Raw genomic sequence first — 21,093 nt, forward strand, 5'->3', positions numbered from 1 at the left:
ATGTAAGCCTATGTTTTCAACTTTTTTCAGTTAAAGAAATTATTTTGATGAAGAGAAATGAAATGCTCCTGGAAACACTTTTTACATATTTTAGTTAAAAAAATAATTTAACTTCTTTTATGGTAGCGTTTTTCACAATGACTTTTGGAAAATTTTGTGTATTTAAACAGGTTATCAAACATCTTCACGGAACTGCTTTGATGAAGAAGTTGAATCACTCCATGAAGGCCTTAAGTTTCCCATACTGGCTGAAAACTGTATTACCCTAAGAACTATTATCCAATTCACACCCCTCCCACACAAACACACATATCCATCTTTTCTTATAATATTTTGAGTTGAAAACTAAGAAAGCTTATTTGTGCTTGTGGGATAAGCTGCTTTTTAGAAATACCATACAGTGGGATAAGTTTAAACAGCAAATCATTAATTAAAAAAATGCACCACGGACACTGCATCACTAAGAAAGCCAGTAACTTTACTGAATTGTCTGCAAAATACAAATTATACCTTATTTCCAGCAGGAGAAACTTTTGAAAATTTCCCACTTTTATTCACTACAGACAGCTGAATTAAGTCCCTTGAGATACACAGATGTGGTTTAACTTAGTTATAACATCTTGTCATCTAGTGGCGACAAAGTCCAGCTTATGCCGCTGTGAGCCTCTATTTGAATATTTGTTGCAAATGCTTGTATGCCCTCTTTTACAAGCTATTTTAATTACTGTTGTTTAATGGAAACAAGTCCCCAGAAAAAGAAAAAGAAGAAAAATGATACAGCAAACCATCTGAAGCAATCCAAGTCCTCTGCCTACAGTGACCCAGGTCTACTTTGCTCCAAGAGAACACTGGTACTGCATTCAAACCACGACAGAATCCATCACTTGGCTGACCTCTCTGAATGAAACTGAGGTATGAACGAATTTGAGGTATGAACAGGGAAGGCAAAATGAAATACCAGATTATGAAAATAACCAAATGGACAAATTTAATGCAGAAGATATGTGGCTTGGATTGCTCCACATCTTTGGTTAAAACATATGAAGAAAAACCTTTGATTACATCTGTAGTCTGAATTATTCTAACAGACACCAGTATTCCAGCAATCTTCAAAAGATCTGTAGTGGCAGGAAATTAACGCCATTTAAGTGACGACATCACAGCAGATGGCACAAACGAGAACAGATGAAGTATGCCATGCTTAGGCAACAGCCTTTATTGAGGGTTCAAGTGGCTCCTTCTTTAAAAAAAGATTTTTTTTTTTTAAAGAAAGAAATACAAAGCATTTACTCTCTGGAAAAACAAACAATAAAGGGGCAAAAAATGCTATCTCTAAGTTAGAAGATGGGTATGTAAGAAAAGCAAATACATAAAAGTGTGAGAGGGCAGACATTCTTTTAAAAAGTGTATTGAAAAAAGTTTTTTAATTCTCACTTTAGTTAACCTTTAAATGATCTGAGGATGACAGGTATTTTCATATTCATCATTACAAAATGTTAAATTCCACCTTTGGGAAAAAATAAGCCATTTTACTAAAAAACACAATTTTTAAAAAGGTTGAAATGAACAGCCTCCATGCACCAATGCATACAATATACAGGTTGTGCAGCTTGTGTATATTGCATCACTGTTACCAGTATTTCAGCTTAATATTACCAAAAATCTTTAAAAATAGGATTAGATATAACAATACTTGTAGCCCTGTAAAATGCCACTTATGGTTCTTTTACTTGCAATGAAGAATGTTGCCTAAAATGTTCTCTAGGACAGTTGTGTAAAATAATACTCCCTCAGGGCTCTGCCCTAAACTCCTGAATACAAAGGATTTACTGTGATAAAAACCATACTAGCTTTGCAAATACAATAAATGGTAAATTACAGATAAGGTATAAGGATTAAAGACAGACAGCAATTGTTTACAGAAAGTGACTCATCACAATCAAAATTGTGCTTCTTCTCATTAAGTCATCTTTAAAAAAATTCTCAGATTATCCCTTCGCTACCTTGCTACCACTTCATATGAATTCGGTAGTGGAAACAAGAGATGACTGGCACCCATTTTCAAGTGATTCTGTTCTTTTCATGTTCTTACAAAACTATTGTCAGAACTGCTATTAATAGCCAAGGCTTCTGCTGGTACTTTAGCTTACTTTATCTTAAGCATTAGAAATTCAATTTTTCTTTGTTGCTGAGGCAAATTGCAGGTAAAAAATTAATATGGCTATTTCTTCATATTTTCATATAATGACCCTTTCCCACCCACTGGTAAGTTTCTACTGATGGTGATAAACTAATGTGGTTTGAAATGACAAAGAACATTTGTGACATGTTTGCATATTTTATACACATCAAGTTATAAGGATGGGTTGTTAGGATGGGATCAATTCTATGATGAGAAAAATGATTTTCTTATTTTTTTCCTCTTGTGTGTGTGTGTGAACAAATGCTTGTACCTTCAGGGATGATTTTCTGTTTTTCCTTTGCATAAATGTTATTCTTTCATGTTCCATGGATACCTTGAGTAGTGGGATATATATGAAATGGTTGCAGATTTTTTTGTGTGATTTTAGTATATAAAACATTAGTACAAGGCAGGCTAGCATCCTATATGGACACAACCAAAGGTGCATTGTGGTCTAATTGAGATTTCAGATCAAGTTAAGAAAAATATAGCCTAAGTTAGTAAGGTCTCTTGGCTTCTGCCACCCAGCGGCAGCCTTTTACAATGAGAAACACATAGCAACTATGCAAGTAAAGGAAAAAAGATGGATAAATGTCCTACAGATGATATAGCAGTGTTGATATTACTGTCTGTATCTTCTTTGCTGTGTATGTCAATGCACATGATTGAAGATGAATCGACAGATCTTCACATTCCAAGAGAAGGAAAATCATTCCTAGACTGAAATATCTTTTAAACAATATATATCGACTTTTTTTTTTATGGCACTCACTTTTTAAAGGGTCTGAAAATTAATCCTTTATAGACGAATATTAGACAAGAGTCATATTTTCTTGAAAAATTAAAAAAAGGGACATAGAGAGGTTCTTTAATGGGATTTCTTGAAATGGCTATTAAATCTCTTTATTGAAGAAAAAATAGATGACATACATGCTTTATGCAGAAGTGACATTAGGGGGTCCTGACACACCGGGATTGTTCAACAGTCCTATATTGCTGACAAGATTGTTAAGGGTCAGTCAAAATAATTAAAAACAGATGACAAAGCAACTATCCCCTTTACCTGCTTCCTTCTTGTCTAGCACCCAGTCTTTCACATTTTTCTTCTGTGGGAATTTATAAATTATTCACCAAGTAAACTCCATATCACTTGTTTCTAGGGCCATATTTGCAGGACACGTGCCCCACCATAGTTCTCTATTCTGGGCATATTTTTTAAAAAGCATATCAAATTGTAGGCTGAGAACCAACCAGATGATTTAGGATATGGGCAAATTAGGATATGCACTTACTGAATTCCAAGATGCATGGTGAAATGGTGAGATCAGAAAGGGGCCCTGCATTTGATAAAAATGCAAAAAACAAAACAAAAATAGCATGAAAGAAACTAATTAGTATATACAATGAATGTCAGTTGACCCAAGAGATTGTTAATGTATTAAAAACAATTTAGGGTTTGCAATGTGATATGTTCTAACCCCACAGGTTATCCTTTTGACAGCTGACCTTGAACTTATAAAATGTAAGCAGAGTAAAAGAAAACAGAAAGAAAATAGTTACTCAAATGTGCAACTGCACAAATATACCCCCCTCCCGCTATTAAGATAACAAAACTTCTGCTATTACCATAATATTATATATATTAGAAAGCTATACACAAGCATGTTAATTTCACAGATTTTTTTTAAAAGATTCTTAATATTTTATATAATTAGAAATACACATTTCAAAAACAAAACTTCTACAAAGAGAAAACAGTTATCTTGGTTAGCAAAGCATGGAGTTCTTCATGGCTTAGGGTAGTGCTTTCTATACAAAAAGTCCTTTTTGGTTTTTTACAGGACTGTTTAAAATATTAGCGAAGCTATCAAGGGGAAAAAACACATTTTGGCTTAAGTAAACTACAAAAAGCCACAAATGCTTTGCAAACTCTGTCTTACCTTTTATATGAAAATAAGCAAAATGTAATGTACATATTTTTATATTTTTATTTAATAAGAGATGCAGACCCAGATTTATTTATTTATTTAATTAAATACGTTAGCCCTCAAACTCCACATTATTTTTTATAGGTATGGTCCTCTTTTAATGGTCTTTGATCCTTTTTAATGAGTGCCATACGCCAATGATATGCTTGCAGGTTTGTGAGCATTCTCGGGATGTCAGGTGACCTGGCGTGTTCCTAATATTTACCGATGGCCACCCATTGCCGGGTCTGTCCAAACATCTATACATTTTTCTATATGTTGCATAACAGCTGCTCTCTCTTTCAGTAAAGATCTGCCGCTTTTGGCAAATGTTTCCTTTTGTCTATTTACATGTAAATAACGTTGAACCTGCAACATGACACTATCTATTGTAACATACATTTTGCAAAGGAGCACAACAGTGAAAAGAAATTAGCCTTAAAATCTATTTTGTACAAGTTTTCTGTTGTACAACTCAAGTGCTAAGCTTATCTCAGCATTTCTGTTTATCTTTATACTGTATCACTGAGGCAATTTAAAAGTACTTTTACAAAACAGAGTACCTGACTTTTTTTTTTTTTCCACACACGGCACATATAATGCATATCAACCCCCCTTCCCCATTAAGGTATAGCACACACACACACTGCAAGAAAAAAAAAAAAAAAACTATTAAGTAATAATCTGATCATGTTGCCCATCCTTCAGAGAGTCGCATGCGCTTGACTGAGGGACTTTCCCTTTCGTCCGGCGAAGGTCTGGTGAGTCCAATGGGGGAGTGGAATTCGTTCCGGTGATCCTCTCGGTCGCTCCCGTCGTACGAACTGCTGCAGCTGCTCAAGCTGTCAACAGGAGACCTCCCCGCCTCGTGGCGCGTGTGTTGTGGGTATCTCGAAGGGGTGGTGGTACGGTCTCTAGGAGGAGAAACAGGTTCTGACTTGATGTTGAGGCTTTGAGTAGAAGGCAGGGAGAGATTTGAACTCTGAGATAAATGAGTGCTAGTGCAAGCTCTGTAGGAGGAAAGGAAACCCAGTTACAGATGCAGGAGGCCTGGAGGCCCCAAGAACTCACAATTACATAAAACATCAGCTTCAAGACTCGCATAGATACCAGAGCATGCCCAGAGGGATGAGAAGGTGCTTTGAAGCACTTAGGGGCATAGCCTTCTTAGAGAGATTTAGGATGTCTCTTTTGATTTGCCTGGTAGTAATTACAGTATTTAACTGGTCCAGGCCTTATGAATCATTTCTCTAGTCTCTGACAGGTTCCCTAAACGTGGAAGTTACCATTTCAGAAAGGTTTAAGACACAATGGGAATAGCAACTTCTGTGTCCATGCAATTTCGCCCTAGACTAGTTCCAAAATTTAATTTTCTAAGCTTTTAGATACAGTATTTAGCTTTTCAATTAGACTTCCTTGATTTACTAATGCCTGTGTTCGGAAATTATTTTAAAAAGCTTATCATCAATATAAATGTTCCCCTACAATTACTAAGCATATACAAATGGAGTTACATAATCCTCAGAAAGTGAAAAGTTCAAATTTCAAATGTACAGACCCCATCAAATGCTACACAATAACCATATCTGGTGAAAAGCTTGGGAGAGGGGAAAGAAGGAGGAAGGAGATTGAAAATTATCTGCAGAAATTTTAAATATTGGTTTAAAAACACTTAGACTTTCTACCCCACTAAGATTGATAAATAATTTGACTTTCTTCATCCTTTCAGAGTTATAAGGGATGAAAATACTGTCCATTTTCCACAATTACCTTAACTTTTCTATTGTTAGTCACTCCCTGATGGGGTACTTAGGAAACCACTCCTCTCATTTATAATTGGCATTAGTTGATGAATCTGGTGTTGCCTAAAGAAGGGTTGTCGCCAAGAAGGATGTAGTGTGATTTTACTGTTTATAATCCTTAATCCTCATTTATTCCCAGAGAGCACAATTTGCCCTTCTTCCAAAATGTGGGAGAATTTAGATACTTGAAATTATGGAGAGAAAAGCATTAAGCCCTTAAGTGTAGATTATCAATTGCAATGGCTTTGATCAGGATAAACCATAGTAACATTGCGGGCATCCATTTTAAGATGCTTTTACTGTCCTTACATTTTGATTGCACTGATGTCCACAGCCAGAGTCAGCATTACTGGACCATATTGTCAAGAGAGTACAGTGATCTCTTTTATTGAGGGAGAGTCACAGTAAAGAATTATCCATACAGACACACCCATTTTAAACAAAGGAAAGCAATCCTACCTACTAATGTATGTAATTATGCTGCTTTCCAATGGAGAGAATTAGATGGCATTAACAACTTCACTATGAGCAGTGAGAGAATGGGTACGTATTTCGGAAGAAAAGTGGAATAACTTGGGGCTGGCTTTTTGGGAGATGCAATACAGGCTCAAGACATATAGAGATATAAAATTAGTCAGAAATGAGTTTTTCTTTGAGTGATGTTTTATACAAAAGCACCACCTACTGGTAAAGAATTACTTTCCTTCTCTTATTAATAAATGAACTAATGTAGAGAATAATGTAAGGAGAATTATTTGTTTCCCTTATAAGCTTTTCTTTGGCTTTTATGATCTTATAGAATCAAAGTAGTCTTTGCATTTGTATCAAGATACTACATTGAGTGTATATAATTTTCAATCATCTGTTTACACTTGGAGCTATTTATTCGTAGCTTATTATTTTACAGTCTCTATTAGTCTACTAATTTTCCAAGAGCTTTAATTAAGTAATATTTAAATCAAGATGATATTAAAATGGACGGGGGAGGGATATTTCCAAATTATCCATAATGGTGAACGATTTTATCTTGGTTCAAAGTTAGTTAATGATTCATTCTGATGTTAGAGGAAGTCATCTTTTGATTTCTGGAAAAAACAAAAAAAACAACAAAAAAACCCCAACTTTCCTAGCTCTGGGTAAGAAAGAATATTTCACTAAAACTTAATTAAATGCTCCCACTATGAATCACACAACAATTTAATAATGAATGTCAACTAGGAACCTGAAAACAAAGTGGCATATCAGTAAATACTTTTGTCTTCCCTTTGATATTTAGATTGTGTCTTCATAGGCCGGGTGACACAGAAAATTAGGAAAAAAATTTGGTGAGTTGGACCAATATAAGCAGTTAATTGAGAAAAATTAAGAAAAAATAATATAATCAAAATGCAGTTTATTTAACAGTTTTTAAAAGTTGCATTAGCCACTTATTTGCTTCATGTCCCATGTCAAATCGTTTGAATAGGTTTAGCTGCACCTCTACTCCATAAAAAACATGACAATTATTAGTTATCCCTTCCTATAAACAGACTAGCCTCGGTTTATCTTTTGGTGGCATTTCATTCGACACTGAAAGCATACATGAAGCATTTTGAGTTCTGTAGACTAAATCCATAGTAATGACATGTAAGTGATATCTGAGACTTAACTTCATTATATTGTGATATAGGATACAAAATAGAATGGCTAATATCTGTCATCAAAAAAGTATTTTTTGGAAAAAAAAAGTAGCATTAAAAATCACTTAAGTGTATGTTGGTCTGCTTGTTCTTGAGAACAAAATATAGACACTGATAATTACAGACATGGATAATTGTGAAATATTTAATGCGTGTGCATGTGGGTGATAAGGAGGTTGATTAGGGGGTAGAAGCCAGATATGTAAGTTGTCCAAACGAAGTCCTTTATACAAGCTTTCATCTAGTACAGATGACTCTGAATTGAAAAAACACCTACCCCATAATTGGAAAAACACTTCCCTGTAATTTTTCAGAAATCAAACATGACCGGATTGTTTTATTTAAATTTCTTAGTGACTCTGCCTGGAAATTAGATTATCAAACTATATTTAACCTGTCCTTTAAAAAGTCATCTCTATTCAAAAGTTATCTCTCCCAGTATGTACTGAACACACACATCAACAAAGATGATGTGTGGAAATGTTTCCAGAAAACAGGCTGCCCTTTTCTTTAGGAGGTAGTTGAGAAAAACACCTAAAACTTGAGGGTCACTTCCTCAAATTCAAGTGACTTTCATTAACTCTTGATGGCAAGTTCCTCTGCCAGTCATCTCTCTCCCTACATCAAATCAATTTCTGCTGCTTATCTACTTTAGATAAAATCAGACACTAGACAGTTTTAAAAATTCAGTTTTGTAGACTTAAAGCTTTGAAGGACAAAATGGATCGTTTTCCATGGACAAAATATGAAGAGCTCTATACAAGGCTAATGGAAAGTTCAAAAAGTTCAAAAAGTTCATGAAAAATGTAATTAAAAGATAATACAAATCTTTCCATAAACTTTTTGAAGACCCCTCATGCTTCAGCAATTTTGAGAAAGAATTGTGGTAACCATCTTGGGTTGCTGGGAATAGCTACTTTGGTGGAGCTGAAATAAATTCTACTCTTTGCTTCGAACACTATCTATCCAAAAGTGTGTCAAGCCCACAACACAAGCCTATGAGACTACTTTGGCCTGGAAAATGTATTGATTCTTTTAATTGATTCACACTGTAAGGAATTAAGGCAGCTCATGCAATTTATTTTACATAAATATTACAATTTGGGATTTTTAAAAAAACACTTTAACATTGTGAACATGGAGTAGAACACTTGAAGGAACCTCCTTTAAGAAAGCTACTGTGTGTGTGGGAGAGAGAGAAAGAGAGAAAGAGAGAGAGAGAGAGAGAGAGAGAGAGAGAGCACTAGCACTAGAAAGACTGGAAGGGTCATCTCCTTGATTTAAGGGATAAGGAACGTGATTATGTGCAATTAAAACCCACAGACTAAATTCAGAGTCGAATTATGCACGATAAGATTCAGTGTTGAAAGAAACCAGGAGGTGAACACAATGCTTCACCCCTGGCTGTTGTAATTCAGTTTCTCTCTAGCCCAGGGCTGTCACTCCTTTCTCATTTACTGAAGCATCTATTAGGGGCAGCAGAAAATTGGATTCTCCTCATGAAATAGATAAGAGTTTTAAAATTGTAGTATAGTTAAAATACATAAATGTATATGTGTTTATATGTAAAAATGCAAATTATCACGTGTTATTGAAAATGAAAAAAAGCCATGTTTAAAGAAAATAATATGGTTTTTGATAATTTCTAGGGAAATCTAGTCCTATAATGGATGAATTTTGTGAAAAATGAGAAATAAAGTTACTTTTGACAAGAATCATATTCAGAGGATTCACTGCTAAGCCATAGCAGTACAATACCACAAGTACGTATTTGAAAACTGCCTGGACGGTACTATGTATTCAGTGATAATTACCTGAAAAAGTCACTGCAATTAATATCTACTTAAAGAGTTAACATTCCAGAGAAACTTTAAATGTCCTAAAAAGAGAAACTCTGTTGCTGACCAATACTCAACATATCTTCAGTTTCAAGAAAGCAGAGTAACAATGTCATGGAAATCTCTTTTATAATTTACATGAAAGGTTAGATTTTCAATAACAGTGATTAGTGACTAGTATGCACATAAGCAAATAGTGAATGGGTTATGATTTCATAATCAGACCACCGATCTATGTTAAAGAGCTATCATGGGTGTGGGGAATGGCGAGGAAACGATGGGTAAGAGAAATGAAGTTGTAATATCAATCAGCAACTTCTACTCTAATCAATGTTTATTCTCATTTTCCCCTTAGAAATATGAATATGGAGCTAGTTTATTAATATAACTAGTTAACTATCACCAAATGGCTCAGCATAAAAGTAAAAGTGGGCTAGGATATATATGGAATGTTTCAAGAATGTAAAAACTTATTGTTAAATATTTTATATTCTCCTAGTATTTTCTTTTGAAGATTATTTGCAGTTTTGGAGTTATTAATTAAACTTAAAGTCAGGTCCTTGGTTCACGTTTTAATCTTTAAAAATAAACTATTTATTTTATAAGAAGTATTGTGAATTGTGAATTCAGGGCTTTTTCAGGTTTGAATGTTTCTATAAATAAATGACAGGAATCATTTCTATGATGAAGACATATCTCAAAACTACCACAAGGGGGCAGAAAGACACATCCTCTGACTTCAGAAAACAACAAATTATTTTTATACCCAAATTTAGGCAATTAGTATTGGACATATTAATTGGTATTGTATACATATATATTTTTTTCATACAGTATCTACAAATAACACATTTTAACTATATTATAAATATATGAATCCTGTACATTAATTTAAAAGTTGATACTATGAGCATTAGTTTAACACTAGCATAAATTATGTGGCTTATGCTAAGCGAGAAAGATTCTTAAATATCTCAGATACTTAAAGAACTTACAACTATAAATGTCTTCTTATGTCCTACACGAACTGTATGAAAACTTAACTAAATACAAATTCTATCATTGCTAGAAGAGGAAACAAATGAAGCCTAAAACAATAAGGAAAGAATTTACCTCATTATTACAGAGCTCCCTGTCCTCTTAAAGAACAAGGAATAAAGTATTTAAGCTACTTGAAAAGGATTGATCTGAAAATTACTGTCGTATTTCAATAAGGTAGAATTTTACACCCTCTAATGGGACATTCATCCACATATTTAGAGACTGCCGTTTGTCATTTAAAAATGCATTCTAAAATAGTAGTGTAAAAGAAATAATATTGCTTACCCCAATTGGCTGAGGGCAGATGGTGGCATGTTATGTAGGTGTTGCTGTTGCCAGCCAGTTACTGAACCAAGGTGAAGAGCGCTGGCGGTGTTAAACCCAGACAGAGATGACAAGTCTGCACTACTCAGAGAGTACTCTAGATTAAAGCATAAAACAATAAGGGAAAATATTTAATTCAGAAATTATCAAATGGTAAATAGGACAAGCATTTTCAATTTCTAAAGTATTCTATTAGTATTATTTATGATTGTTGTTACAAATTTTGGGGGTAGAGAGGGCTAAAACTTCAGAGATAATTTTAATTTAGAAGAAATATACTATATAGCAAAAATAAGTATTCCATGAAAGCTTCAAAGTAGGAAAGTCTGAAGTTTTAATTTATTAGAATTACAATCTGGTATAACAGTATACACATATTTAATGACCTAGAAATATTTTTTATACAATCTTGACAAAGTGAGCTTTCTATTACATCAAAGAAATAACAGCTCAATTTCCTTGAAATTGCTCTTCTATTTTGAACTCAAGTTGGGTAAATAAAACTTTCAGTCACTTAAGAAAGAAAAATGTGGATATTCACTTTGTCTTACTAAAGTATAGGCAATGGTACAGTGCTCTGGACACCACAGGTACTTAATAAAGGTTCCTAATAGAATAAAAGATAGTAACTTTTTCATCTTCCTTCTTTAATAAAAATTATTTAGTGTACTAATTGTACATGGCACAGCTACTCACCGGTACCATATGTTGTTGAAATGGCTGATGGATATCCTCCCATTCCTTGTCCTGGTAAAGTAGGAGTTGCTACGGAAACCACTGGGGTAGCCAATGATTGAGCAGACTGGGAGTTATTTATCCTTTGATTCTTTTAAAGTAAATAAAAAGACATTATTGATGGAATTTTTTTAAAAGTTAAAAATGTTAGATTTCGGTATTAGTTTTGCACGTAAAGAGATAACTTGTTACAAATCTCATGAAATTAATCATCTAACATGTGTCTCTATGAACTCTGCCAACCCTATCATTTACAATCCTTCAAGAGACCAGCTGTTGCCATAGTAACCCATTACATCAGTATCTCCTAGCAACCGAACTAGTAACAAGTACCATAGCTTTATTATGGGTAAAAACAGACTATGTTGAAAACTGATGAAATATGTATACTGTACTTCCATTGTTTCTGTTTTTATTCAAATGCAAATGTAAAAAAAATTAAAATCAACCATGGTGATTTTAATGTTCAATTCTATATACAGCAGGGAACAGACGGGTAGGTGTTCATGTTATATTCTGACCAGCAGGTGGTGCTCTAACCACTTTCTTCAGATTGTTCTAAACTTCCCTCAAACTATGTAGCAAAGCAGCTAAGCTAATGTGTTTAACTCCTTCCAGTAAGGAGATTAAAGATACACATAAACTTGAGATTATAAGACTTTAATTCTTAGAAAAAGAAGAACCTTAGTTTTAAATAACGAAAGAAATATTTTGTGTGTGTCTAAATTTTACTATAAATTAAGTCCTAAAATACTCAATATACATGACCTTCACTTACAGAGGTTGAAACAGAAGAAATAAATAACCTGACATTCTTTCCGCCTGTGAGTGATACTAGAAATGAAAGGTATTAAATATAATCAGTGTTGGCACATTATGGTAACTTTTAAAATCTTTTAATTTTATTAGAGCTGCCATCTTCACCAGAAGTAGCTTTGGATTGTTCCTTGCACATGTTATTTAAGGGAAGCACTCTCACCACTTACCAAAAGCAGGTCGACATCCTCAGACTGAGAGCATGGGGAAGGAGTTTTATTAATTAGTGTCCGTAAATATTTATAATTGGACAAAATCTTTTCAACAAAAAGAAAAGCATTTTCTGATAGACACAACAGTTTAAACAGTTTTAAAACCCAGACTCTGAAGATAACGCCTTACAAAGACATTCTTTGTTTTCCTTAATGAGCTGTTTGTCTCAAATGTGAAGACAATCTATCTGGTTTTCAGCATAGGTCAGTGTCTCAACATTCATTATTTCACCACCACATTTTGAAAAATAAAATAAAAATAAAAGACTGTACTTTGAAACCCAGTTGCTGGAGGAGAGCGGAGCCACACCTCACTGCCAGAGAAAGAACTGACTGGCCACTCACAGAATCCCTGGGAAAGCATCAGTTTTAAGGGACCTGGAATAAATCTGCTGATAGAGACAGCCGGCCATGCATGGCCCACACTGCTTGGCTGTAGCCCTGTGGGAGGTTTTATTTATTAGACCCAAGTCTTTTCCAAAGGGAACAGTGCATATTATGTGATTTTTTTTGGTAGATATTCAAAATTAATCTGCACTGTGCCATAATAAACTAATCAACTCGCAGGACTGTTTTACCCTGAAGCTTGCCACACAGCAGAGAAAGGAAAAAAAAAAAAAAAAAAAGAAATGTGTTTGTAGAATGATCTAAATTTGTCTACTGAATCTTGGTTTTAAATGTTCTTGCTCTTAAGCAAAACTAATTTGGAGAACACTGATTTAAGTCTGTTGTTGAGCCTGGTTCCACAATATTATCTTCATTTTAGGCATGTAGACCCAGGAGAAAGAGAAATGACAGGTCTGGGGATATTATGTATATTTAAATTTATATTTCATATCTATTTATTTATTTTTTCTTAGAAGTACCATAACTCCTTTTTGATGTTAAAAAAAAAAAACCCCAAAAAGTTTGTTCTCAAAATGCCTAGAATTTTAACATAATTTGCTTTTAAGAGAGCTATTTTCATGAAGTATGTACATTATATGGAAAGATGAATTGAAGCAGTGCACAGGCATGTGATGTATTAGGTATTACCACTGCAATGTACCTAAGAAAGGAATTGCCAATTAACAGGAGAAAGTTCATTTAAAAATTATGGAAAGTATTTTTCATTGTCAGCACCTTGAAGACATAAATAGCTCAACACTGTAAAAGTATTATGTTATAAAGTACCTTATTATCTATTACTTTACTTATGAGACATATGGTTTGGACCAATGGTAGAATCTGATTTTTTTCTAACTATAAATGGAAACCTTAAAAGGAAATGTATTCTTTGTCCCAGAACACAAAGTCCTATTGTGGAGTCCTCTTGTGGTGTTTATTGGATGTTGGGTTTTGTGGTTTTGTTTTTTAAGTGGAAAAAGGAAATGCAAACCAGTTATCAGAAATACTAGCTAAATACAAACAGGGTCATCAATAGCATTGATGTGTTAATTTTCTGGGAGAATTTAAGTAATTCTTACAGTTAGACACAGACAAAAATAGCACAACATATATAAAACATTATCAATATTTATTTAAAATATAGTTTTGCATTACCACTGATGGCATCGTATTCTTGCTGCCTGGTGGAATAAGAACTCGGAGATCTGGTTTACGGTTATTCATTCCTAAATTCATGGGGGGAGGAGATTTTGCTTGCATATTCTTGTTCAAGTTACCAGGTGAGACCAGCAGACCTGGTGAGTTTCGGGGATTGCCATACCCATTCCCTGTTAATGCAAAAACAGTAAAATCACTTAGGAGGAAATCTAGACTCAAATATGTTTCTAAAGAACACACCACATGAGAAAAGCTCATGGTAAGACATACAATACATATACACCAAAAAACTACAGGACGACTGATTTAACATCCATGTGAAGAGTAACCCAGTTCATTATTTAATATTATTTTGAAGTAAGATTAAAAACTTTCTATGAGAAGAGAGCTAACATACATCAACTTGCTCAGAAATCAGTATTTTTTTTTTCCTTATGAAAAAAATGCAGGAAGAAAGTCAGACAGTTGTGCAGGGTCTAAGAAAAGCACAGAATTGGTCCTGCACTTTAATTGACTAGCTTGGCGGAGGCCTGGTTGGCATGACTCACTCTTTCAGTTCACTGGTTTGGGTTTTATTTTGTGTGTGTGAGTGTCCTTATAAAGGGCATACCAGTGAGACTGTAATTTCTAGGACATGCAGGAGGAGGGGAAGCCGCTTGCACATTCTGCTGTTCAGTTCCCCTTTTCTCTGAGTGAATTCTCCCTACGGTTTTTCTTCCGTCTTCTTTGCCCTCCTCACCACATTCAGTGTATCAGCCCGAAGGCTTGCTTTCCTGCTCACACAGAACTTCAAAAAGCAGGACTCCGTCTCAGGAGCTGGAATGAAGCGACGATGTGTCCACTAAAGTGCTGATTCACCAAGGCACAGGAACAGCCATCGAATGGAAAGACAGACAGGGTTTTCTCAAGTCTCTGATGTTTAGCCTCCTACTAACAGAAAAATGGATGTCTGAAGGTCTCCATTTTTCATATTTCAAAATATGATAGGAAGAGCTACAGAGAGAGTTGATTGGAAATGCAACCTGGACTGGAATGACAGGCAACTCAGAAGGTCATTTGCTGGCTTCCTCCACTGCCTTTGATTGGAGAATAAGAGAAACCAACTACCTGTTTAATGAATCATTGCTAGAAAACTAGACAGTTGTTTTCTGAGGCTCTCGAAAGGAGACAGTTAAACCTCATTGTTATTGTTATCATTGCAAAACACAAGTATCTATTACCCCTGGATGAATGATCCACTGTGCTCCCCCGTGAGGATGCAAAGCCCAGGCTCCAGTCCTGAAGGGCCCTGAAGTCCCTTTGTGATAATGCAGTACATACAGGTGGAAAACGTACAGACTGATACGAGACAGCCTAGGTGAGATGCCCACAGAGGGATCCACATTAAGTGTCACTGAGTTCCCAGGAGGGAAGAGATTATCCAATAAGGCTTCACGGAAGAGTAAGGAATTAATGTGGGCCTTGACAAAAGACAGGAGATAGGAAGATAAGCTAGGTTGAGATAGGAATTTACAGAGCATAGTCAGGGACACTGTGAGGAATCTCTTCAGAAGGTAACCCAGGAGGAGAGAGGGGTGTAGAGACCCTCAGGGGACACAAAGGTTGGGCTGTGAAGACCCTGAATTTTAGGCTGAAATGTCCTGGGTTTTTATATTGGAAATGCAGACCCATGAAAGTCAGAGAGATCTACTGGTATCGGGATAGCCCAGAATTAGGAAGGCCTGGTAGTATGGACCAGTCTGGAGACTCCTGGGATGGCTTGACGTGGCAGCAATGAAGAATCGAGAAGGCAAAGCACAGGTATATTTCAGGAGGCATATTTGGGAACACCTTTTGAATTAAAACATATTTGAGGCACACTGCATAAAGCACATTTGTCCTTCATACCCCATTCATTTACCTGTCTCATTTTATGCATGAATAAACAAGCTGAATATATAACAAATAACTACAAGATTAAATCTGTCAATTGGATTATGCATAAAATTCTCCAAGTTACTGGGGAAAAAACCCCACAAAAATAAAACAAACAAAACAACCCCAAAACATGTGTCGAGTATGCAGTAGTTGCCTAAGAAACATTGGGTGAATTTGAACATAACACTTCTATAATAAAACTTCCAGAAAATTAGCTAAATTCTCTACGGTCAGCTGAATATGTCAAAAACCAACATTTTCTGGTATAGTTAATTTGGATATTGTCCTGTGGCAAAAGCTATTAAATGAAAGCATACATTTACCTTTCCTCACAAGGAGAAATATAGACTATGTTCACTTAGAAAAATTCTTGATAAAATAGAAATGCTCAGAGGAGTTTTATATTTAATGTGTCTTATTGAATCATCACTGCGAATATGTTAGGGCCTTAGTTTGAATTCACAGAGCCTACTAGGTAAAAAGGGAATGAGAAAATCAAGACAAAATTTGCACTATACTTCCCAGTCAGCTTGAGTTTAGACAGAGACACTGAATACATATGTCACTTATCTATTAAGCTGCGTGAGATCTGGTTTAAATAAACAATCAAATGGAAAATTAGCTGCGTAATTTCAAAAGAAGGGGAAAAAAAAGTCAGTTAAGCAGTGCAATGAAGCTTGAATAGATCAGAAGAAACTAAAACCCCGGCTCGGTAGATGCCGATACTGGTTTGCATGGAGGAGTTATTTTGCTAAAAGGAAGTAAAACCGCTTCGTGAAATGTGTTGTGCTGTGATATGACAAGCACCGGGCCAGTGCGCAAAAATGGAAATGCTTCATGAAGGCTCTGAGAAAAGTTTTTTTTTTTTAAAAAAACACATTTTCTACAGTATTCTCTGAGAAATTCCAGCAAAGCCTACGACTTTTTGCCCACATTTTAAACAATAATTTGGGACAGCAGTAGGCAAAGAAAAAAAAAGTAAACATGCCTTATAATTTTTCATCCAATAAATACCTCAAAACTGAAAAAAAAAAAGATTTAAAAAGCATTCTATTTTTCTTTTTCTTTTGGAATATTTTCTATTATTTAGAAATTATGCCAGTTTAGAAGGTTAGTCACATATTTTTAAATGTTTACATATTGAATGTAAAATAGTTTGAACCATGATGACACTTCTTAAATTTGTATTTTTAGAGCATAAAGTTATTTTTAAGAACAAATAAATTCTGCTTTTTACCGGTGCATTTCTGCTGTTTTTAGCATATTGTGCCAGCTAGCATTTTGGAGCCGTATAATAACCATTTTTCTGTTTCCAGCCACCAAATTGTTATTCTTTTGGCATAATATAGATTCAGAAATGCAAGACTGTGGATCCTAAACCAGTGATATAGAAACCTATCATTTGAAAATCAATGATGAATACATGCGTGTGGTTTACTGCTAAGAAGAGCCTGCATTTAAACCGGCCGGGAAACCGCAGCCTCCTCCTCACTGAGAACGCTGAGGCCTGTGTTGAGGCTGTTGTCCCACCTAAGAGAAATTCACCAAAGAGAATGGTCTCATTTAAATTCAGGGGCCAGGGAGGTGGCGAACACCACCTTCTCAACAACCTTCTAATACACTGATTCAACCTTTCCTCATGCTATGTTTTAAAATTACCCTCCGCCTGGAGAATGATCGATTTAGACGTGACTGTACGCAGATGTCACATTCCCCTGGCCACTTAAAAGCACAAAAATTATAAAGCATGAGCGAATGGATTTCCTGATTATAGATTATAAGAAAATGAAGTACAGACCAACTTTAGAGTCAGTTTGTTTTATAGTTTCATTTGATTAAAAATATTGTTTCACATAAAATAAAACCATTTAAGTGTCCAAAATATAACTTACATAAAGGATAACAGAATCTACCTGTACTGGTTATAAGCTTGTAAAAACTCATTAAAATTAGTATAAATATAGGAAATTTGAAATGTGATGTTAGGAGAAAAGGAATTTTTTTCCCCATAGTTAACTTGCAAACACTTGCTGCTTTTTATTTATTTATTTTATTGACTCCTATTTTAAGAAGTTGTAAATTCAAAGAACATATTCCTGGCTTAGCATATTATGAGGAGGGCATTTTGCCTTGTCTCACAGAGCTCAACTGAGCATCTATCTCTGAGCTCCAAGTTCTGAAACTTTCTTTCATTTTGATGTTTAGGCATTATGAGTATTTTCACTCTTTCTTTTTCTTTTCCAGGACTTGTAATTATAAATACAAGTATAAAATTAATAAGTACAAAACAGAAACCGTCTTACATACCACGGCTAATATTTCCATTGATTCAATCTTTTCTTTTTAATCTCCCAAATTGTCATCTCTGACCATTCCCTCACCCTTCTTCCATCTCCATATCCAATGAGATACCAAATATCGTTTTCTTCAAAAATGCTTGTCTCCATCTCCACTGCCACCATCCTAGACTAGGGCTTTCACTACCATTTGACTAGGTCTTTCAGTAACTCCCTATCTGGGCCCCGGTCTCTAGTCGAAGCGTTCTTCACCAGGCCTTAAAACAAGCTTCAGGAAGGTGTGAAGCTGTATGCAAACTTTTTGATACATGTGTGATATTAACCAACTCACCCAGGAAAATCTTTCTAAACTGACACTTCCATCACATTTACACAATGCTTAACACAGTTGGGTCAGTGCCCTGCGTGGCTCTCAGGACTGTCTATATAGTTGACCCTCTCTATCTATTTCACCTAATTTGCAGTGGCCACAGCCAGGCTTACAGTCCTGTGAATACGCCTGAGCCTTTGCTCTAGCAGTTCAATAACCGGCAGTGTTCGCTTTACTGTTTAATTCAAGTTCATCTTTTAAGGATCAGTTAAAGTCCCAATTCTTTCATGATGCCTTTCAGACAACTTCAGCCCACATTGAACTTGCTCTGCTCTAAACGCCTGCTGTAATTAGAGGCAGTGACACTACACTAAGTACTAGTTCTTCAAACATTTCAGAAACAGATATATAGACTATGCTAAAAAAATAAGAATTATTCGGGAGCAGCACTAAAGTTTAAGTTACTGAAGGTGGAAAGGTGAGAACTGAAAAGGTAATGACTAACTTATTAAATCCAAACATTCAGGGTTATCTCCTCTTTACGCTACTTCAGAAAATTTTCTATTTTAGATAATGATTGCAAATTGATGACCAAGTACGCCATTGAGACAAACTGCTTATCAATCATGTAATATGAAAGTCAGGAAATCATACAAGTGCCCACCTACTAAATTTGTTTATAGAGAGTTAATTGGAGCTTCTTTTTTACCTGTTGCACCTGTTAATTCACAGCACACTGCCTTAGCTAGCTGCAAGTGGTAAATCAAATAAGGTAGAAATGTTCCCTAATGAGAATGAAAACTTTAACAAGACACTGATCTTTTCTCCTACACTGACGAGTGTTTATTGCCATAAACACTACTGTGTTGTCTCTATATCAAAATAAATCTCAATAATGGACTCACACAGAACTTTTCACCAAAAGATAGTGCAGTGGATTGAATGGCCCCCCAAAGTCATTGATGCTTAATCCCCACTGTGACTATTGAGGGTGGTTAATACTATTACAGTAATTGAAAGGTGGGACCTTGAAGAGGTGATTAGATTGTGAGGACACTCCCCTAGCGAATTGTTTAATGGTGGTCATAGGCATGGTTCTAAGGGTTTTAAAAGGACAACACGTGAGTCTCTCTGTTTCTCTCTGCTCTGCCATTTTCTGCCATGTGAGACCCTTGCATTGCTGTAAAGCCAGCACCAAAGAAGGCCCTCACTAGATGTGTTCCCCGGACTTCGGACTTCCCAGCCTCTTAAACTGTAAGCAATAAATATTGCTTCTTTATAAATTACTCAGTTCTGGGTATTTTGTTATAAGCAACAGGAATGGATTAATATAGATGGGCTGCCTGATATTCTAGGAAGAAGAATGAAGGGAGGGTGGCAATTAAGAGTAAACAGGATTTTATCAGATGGTTCAGAGAGACTTTTTGGAGAGAGGGAATTCAGGACAAAGAGATGTCAGGGTTGCAACTGTATTTGAGAAGGTGGAGCATTCCTATGAAGATGAAACACCTGGTGTTTTAGAGTACGCAGTTTTTAGAAGCTGGAAAAATAAGCTTGGCTAACTTAAACTTCTCAGGTCATGTCAATGTTATACTGTAGACTTTATACAATACTTTTACCAAGCTTTATCCTACAGAAAATGAGTAGCCAAAGATGGCTTGTGAATCATTAGCTTTGTTCACTCTGTGTGTTAAGAAAATAACAATCGTGGCAATGGAAATAAGAGATAAAAGGGGGTTAAGACTGCTTTTAGGGAAGCTAGTTAGGATGTGCCTGATATAGAACACGTGAGGAAAGAGGTCTGAATGAGGCAGCAGAGATGGAAAGATTTTCAAAGCAGTCAGGAGTTGAGGACCAAGGAGGATAAAGCAGATAAGTCCAGGTTCTAATCATGGTGTCTCCATTAGAATTCTTTCAACCCTACTGAGCCTTCGTTTTCTCAATGTAAGTAATTATTTCATTTGTGTGGGAGAAGCATAAAAGTAATTAGAATTAGAAACTCTCAGGTACTCACCTGAGGAAGCCATCACCAACACGATGGTGCATCAATATTAACAACTGCAAGCACTTTGTATATTGTTATTTACCAATAATACGAGTACTCACAACATCAACCATATACATTAACTGCCCAGAACAGTACCAGTCACCTAGTAACTGCTATATAAGTGTTTGATATCATCAGTGCATATAAACACCTTTAATCCTCACAAGGGCAGCTCTGTGAGGTACTACTAGTATCTCTTGGTTGCATAAGGAGAAAACTGAAGAACAGAGAGGTCCAGGAACTTGCTCAATGTAAAACAGCTCTCAACTGGTGGAGCTAAGCAGTGTGTCCAGAGTCCATGCCCTGAAGTACACCACTATGTTGCTCCTTGAAAATCAGTCACATTCTGAGATTTTGAAAGCTCTTCTGTATCAAGTCTCA

General features: G+C 35.5%; 1 protein-coding gene across 6 annotated transcripts in view; it reads right to left on the bottom strand.

Moving 5' to 3' along the window:
• Nucleotides 1–457: 457 nt before the first annotated feature.
• The window catches only part of MEF2C (myocyte enhancer factor 2C), a 164,831-nt gene continuing 144,195 nt past the window's right edge, over nt 458–21,093 (bottom strand). For 4 of the 6 annotated variants that reach the window (XM_063087355.1, XM_063087353.1, XM_063087359.1 and 1 more), the window contains 4 exons: nt 14,139–14,311; nt 11,530–11,659; nt 10,795–10,930; nt 458–5,159 (listed from right to left, as the gene is read on the bottom strand). In XM_063087355.1, coding sequence (XP_062943425.1) covers nt 4,838–5,159; nt 10,795–10,930; nt 11,530–11,659; nt 14,139–14,311 — 761 coding nt within the window. In that variant the 3' untranslated portion in view covers nt 458–4,837. The remainder of the gene's footprint in view (nt 5,160–10,794; nt 10,931–11,529; nt 11,660–14,138; nt 14,312–21,093) is intronic. The other 2 variants (XM_063087357.1, XM_063087358.1) reach the window with 1 other exon arrangement.

The sequence above is a fragment of the Cynocephalus volans genome, chromosome 2 (assembly GCF_027409185.1).
Source record: "Cynocephalus volans isolate mCynVol1 chromosome 2, mCynVol1.pri, whole genome shotgun sequence".
NCBI lineage: Eukaryota > Metazoa > Chordata > Mammalia > Dermoptera > Cynocephalidae > Cynocephalus > Cynocephalus volans.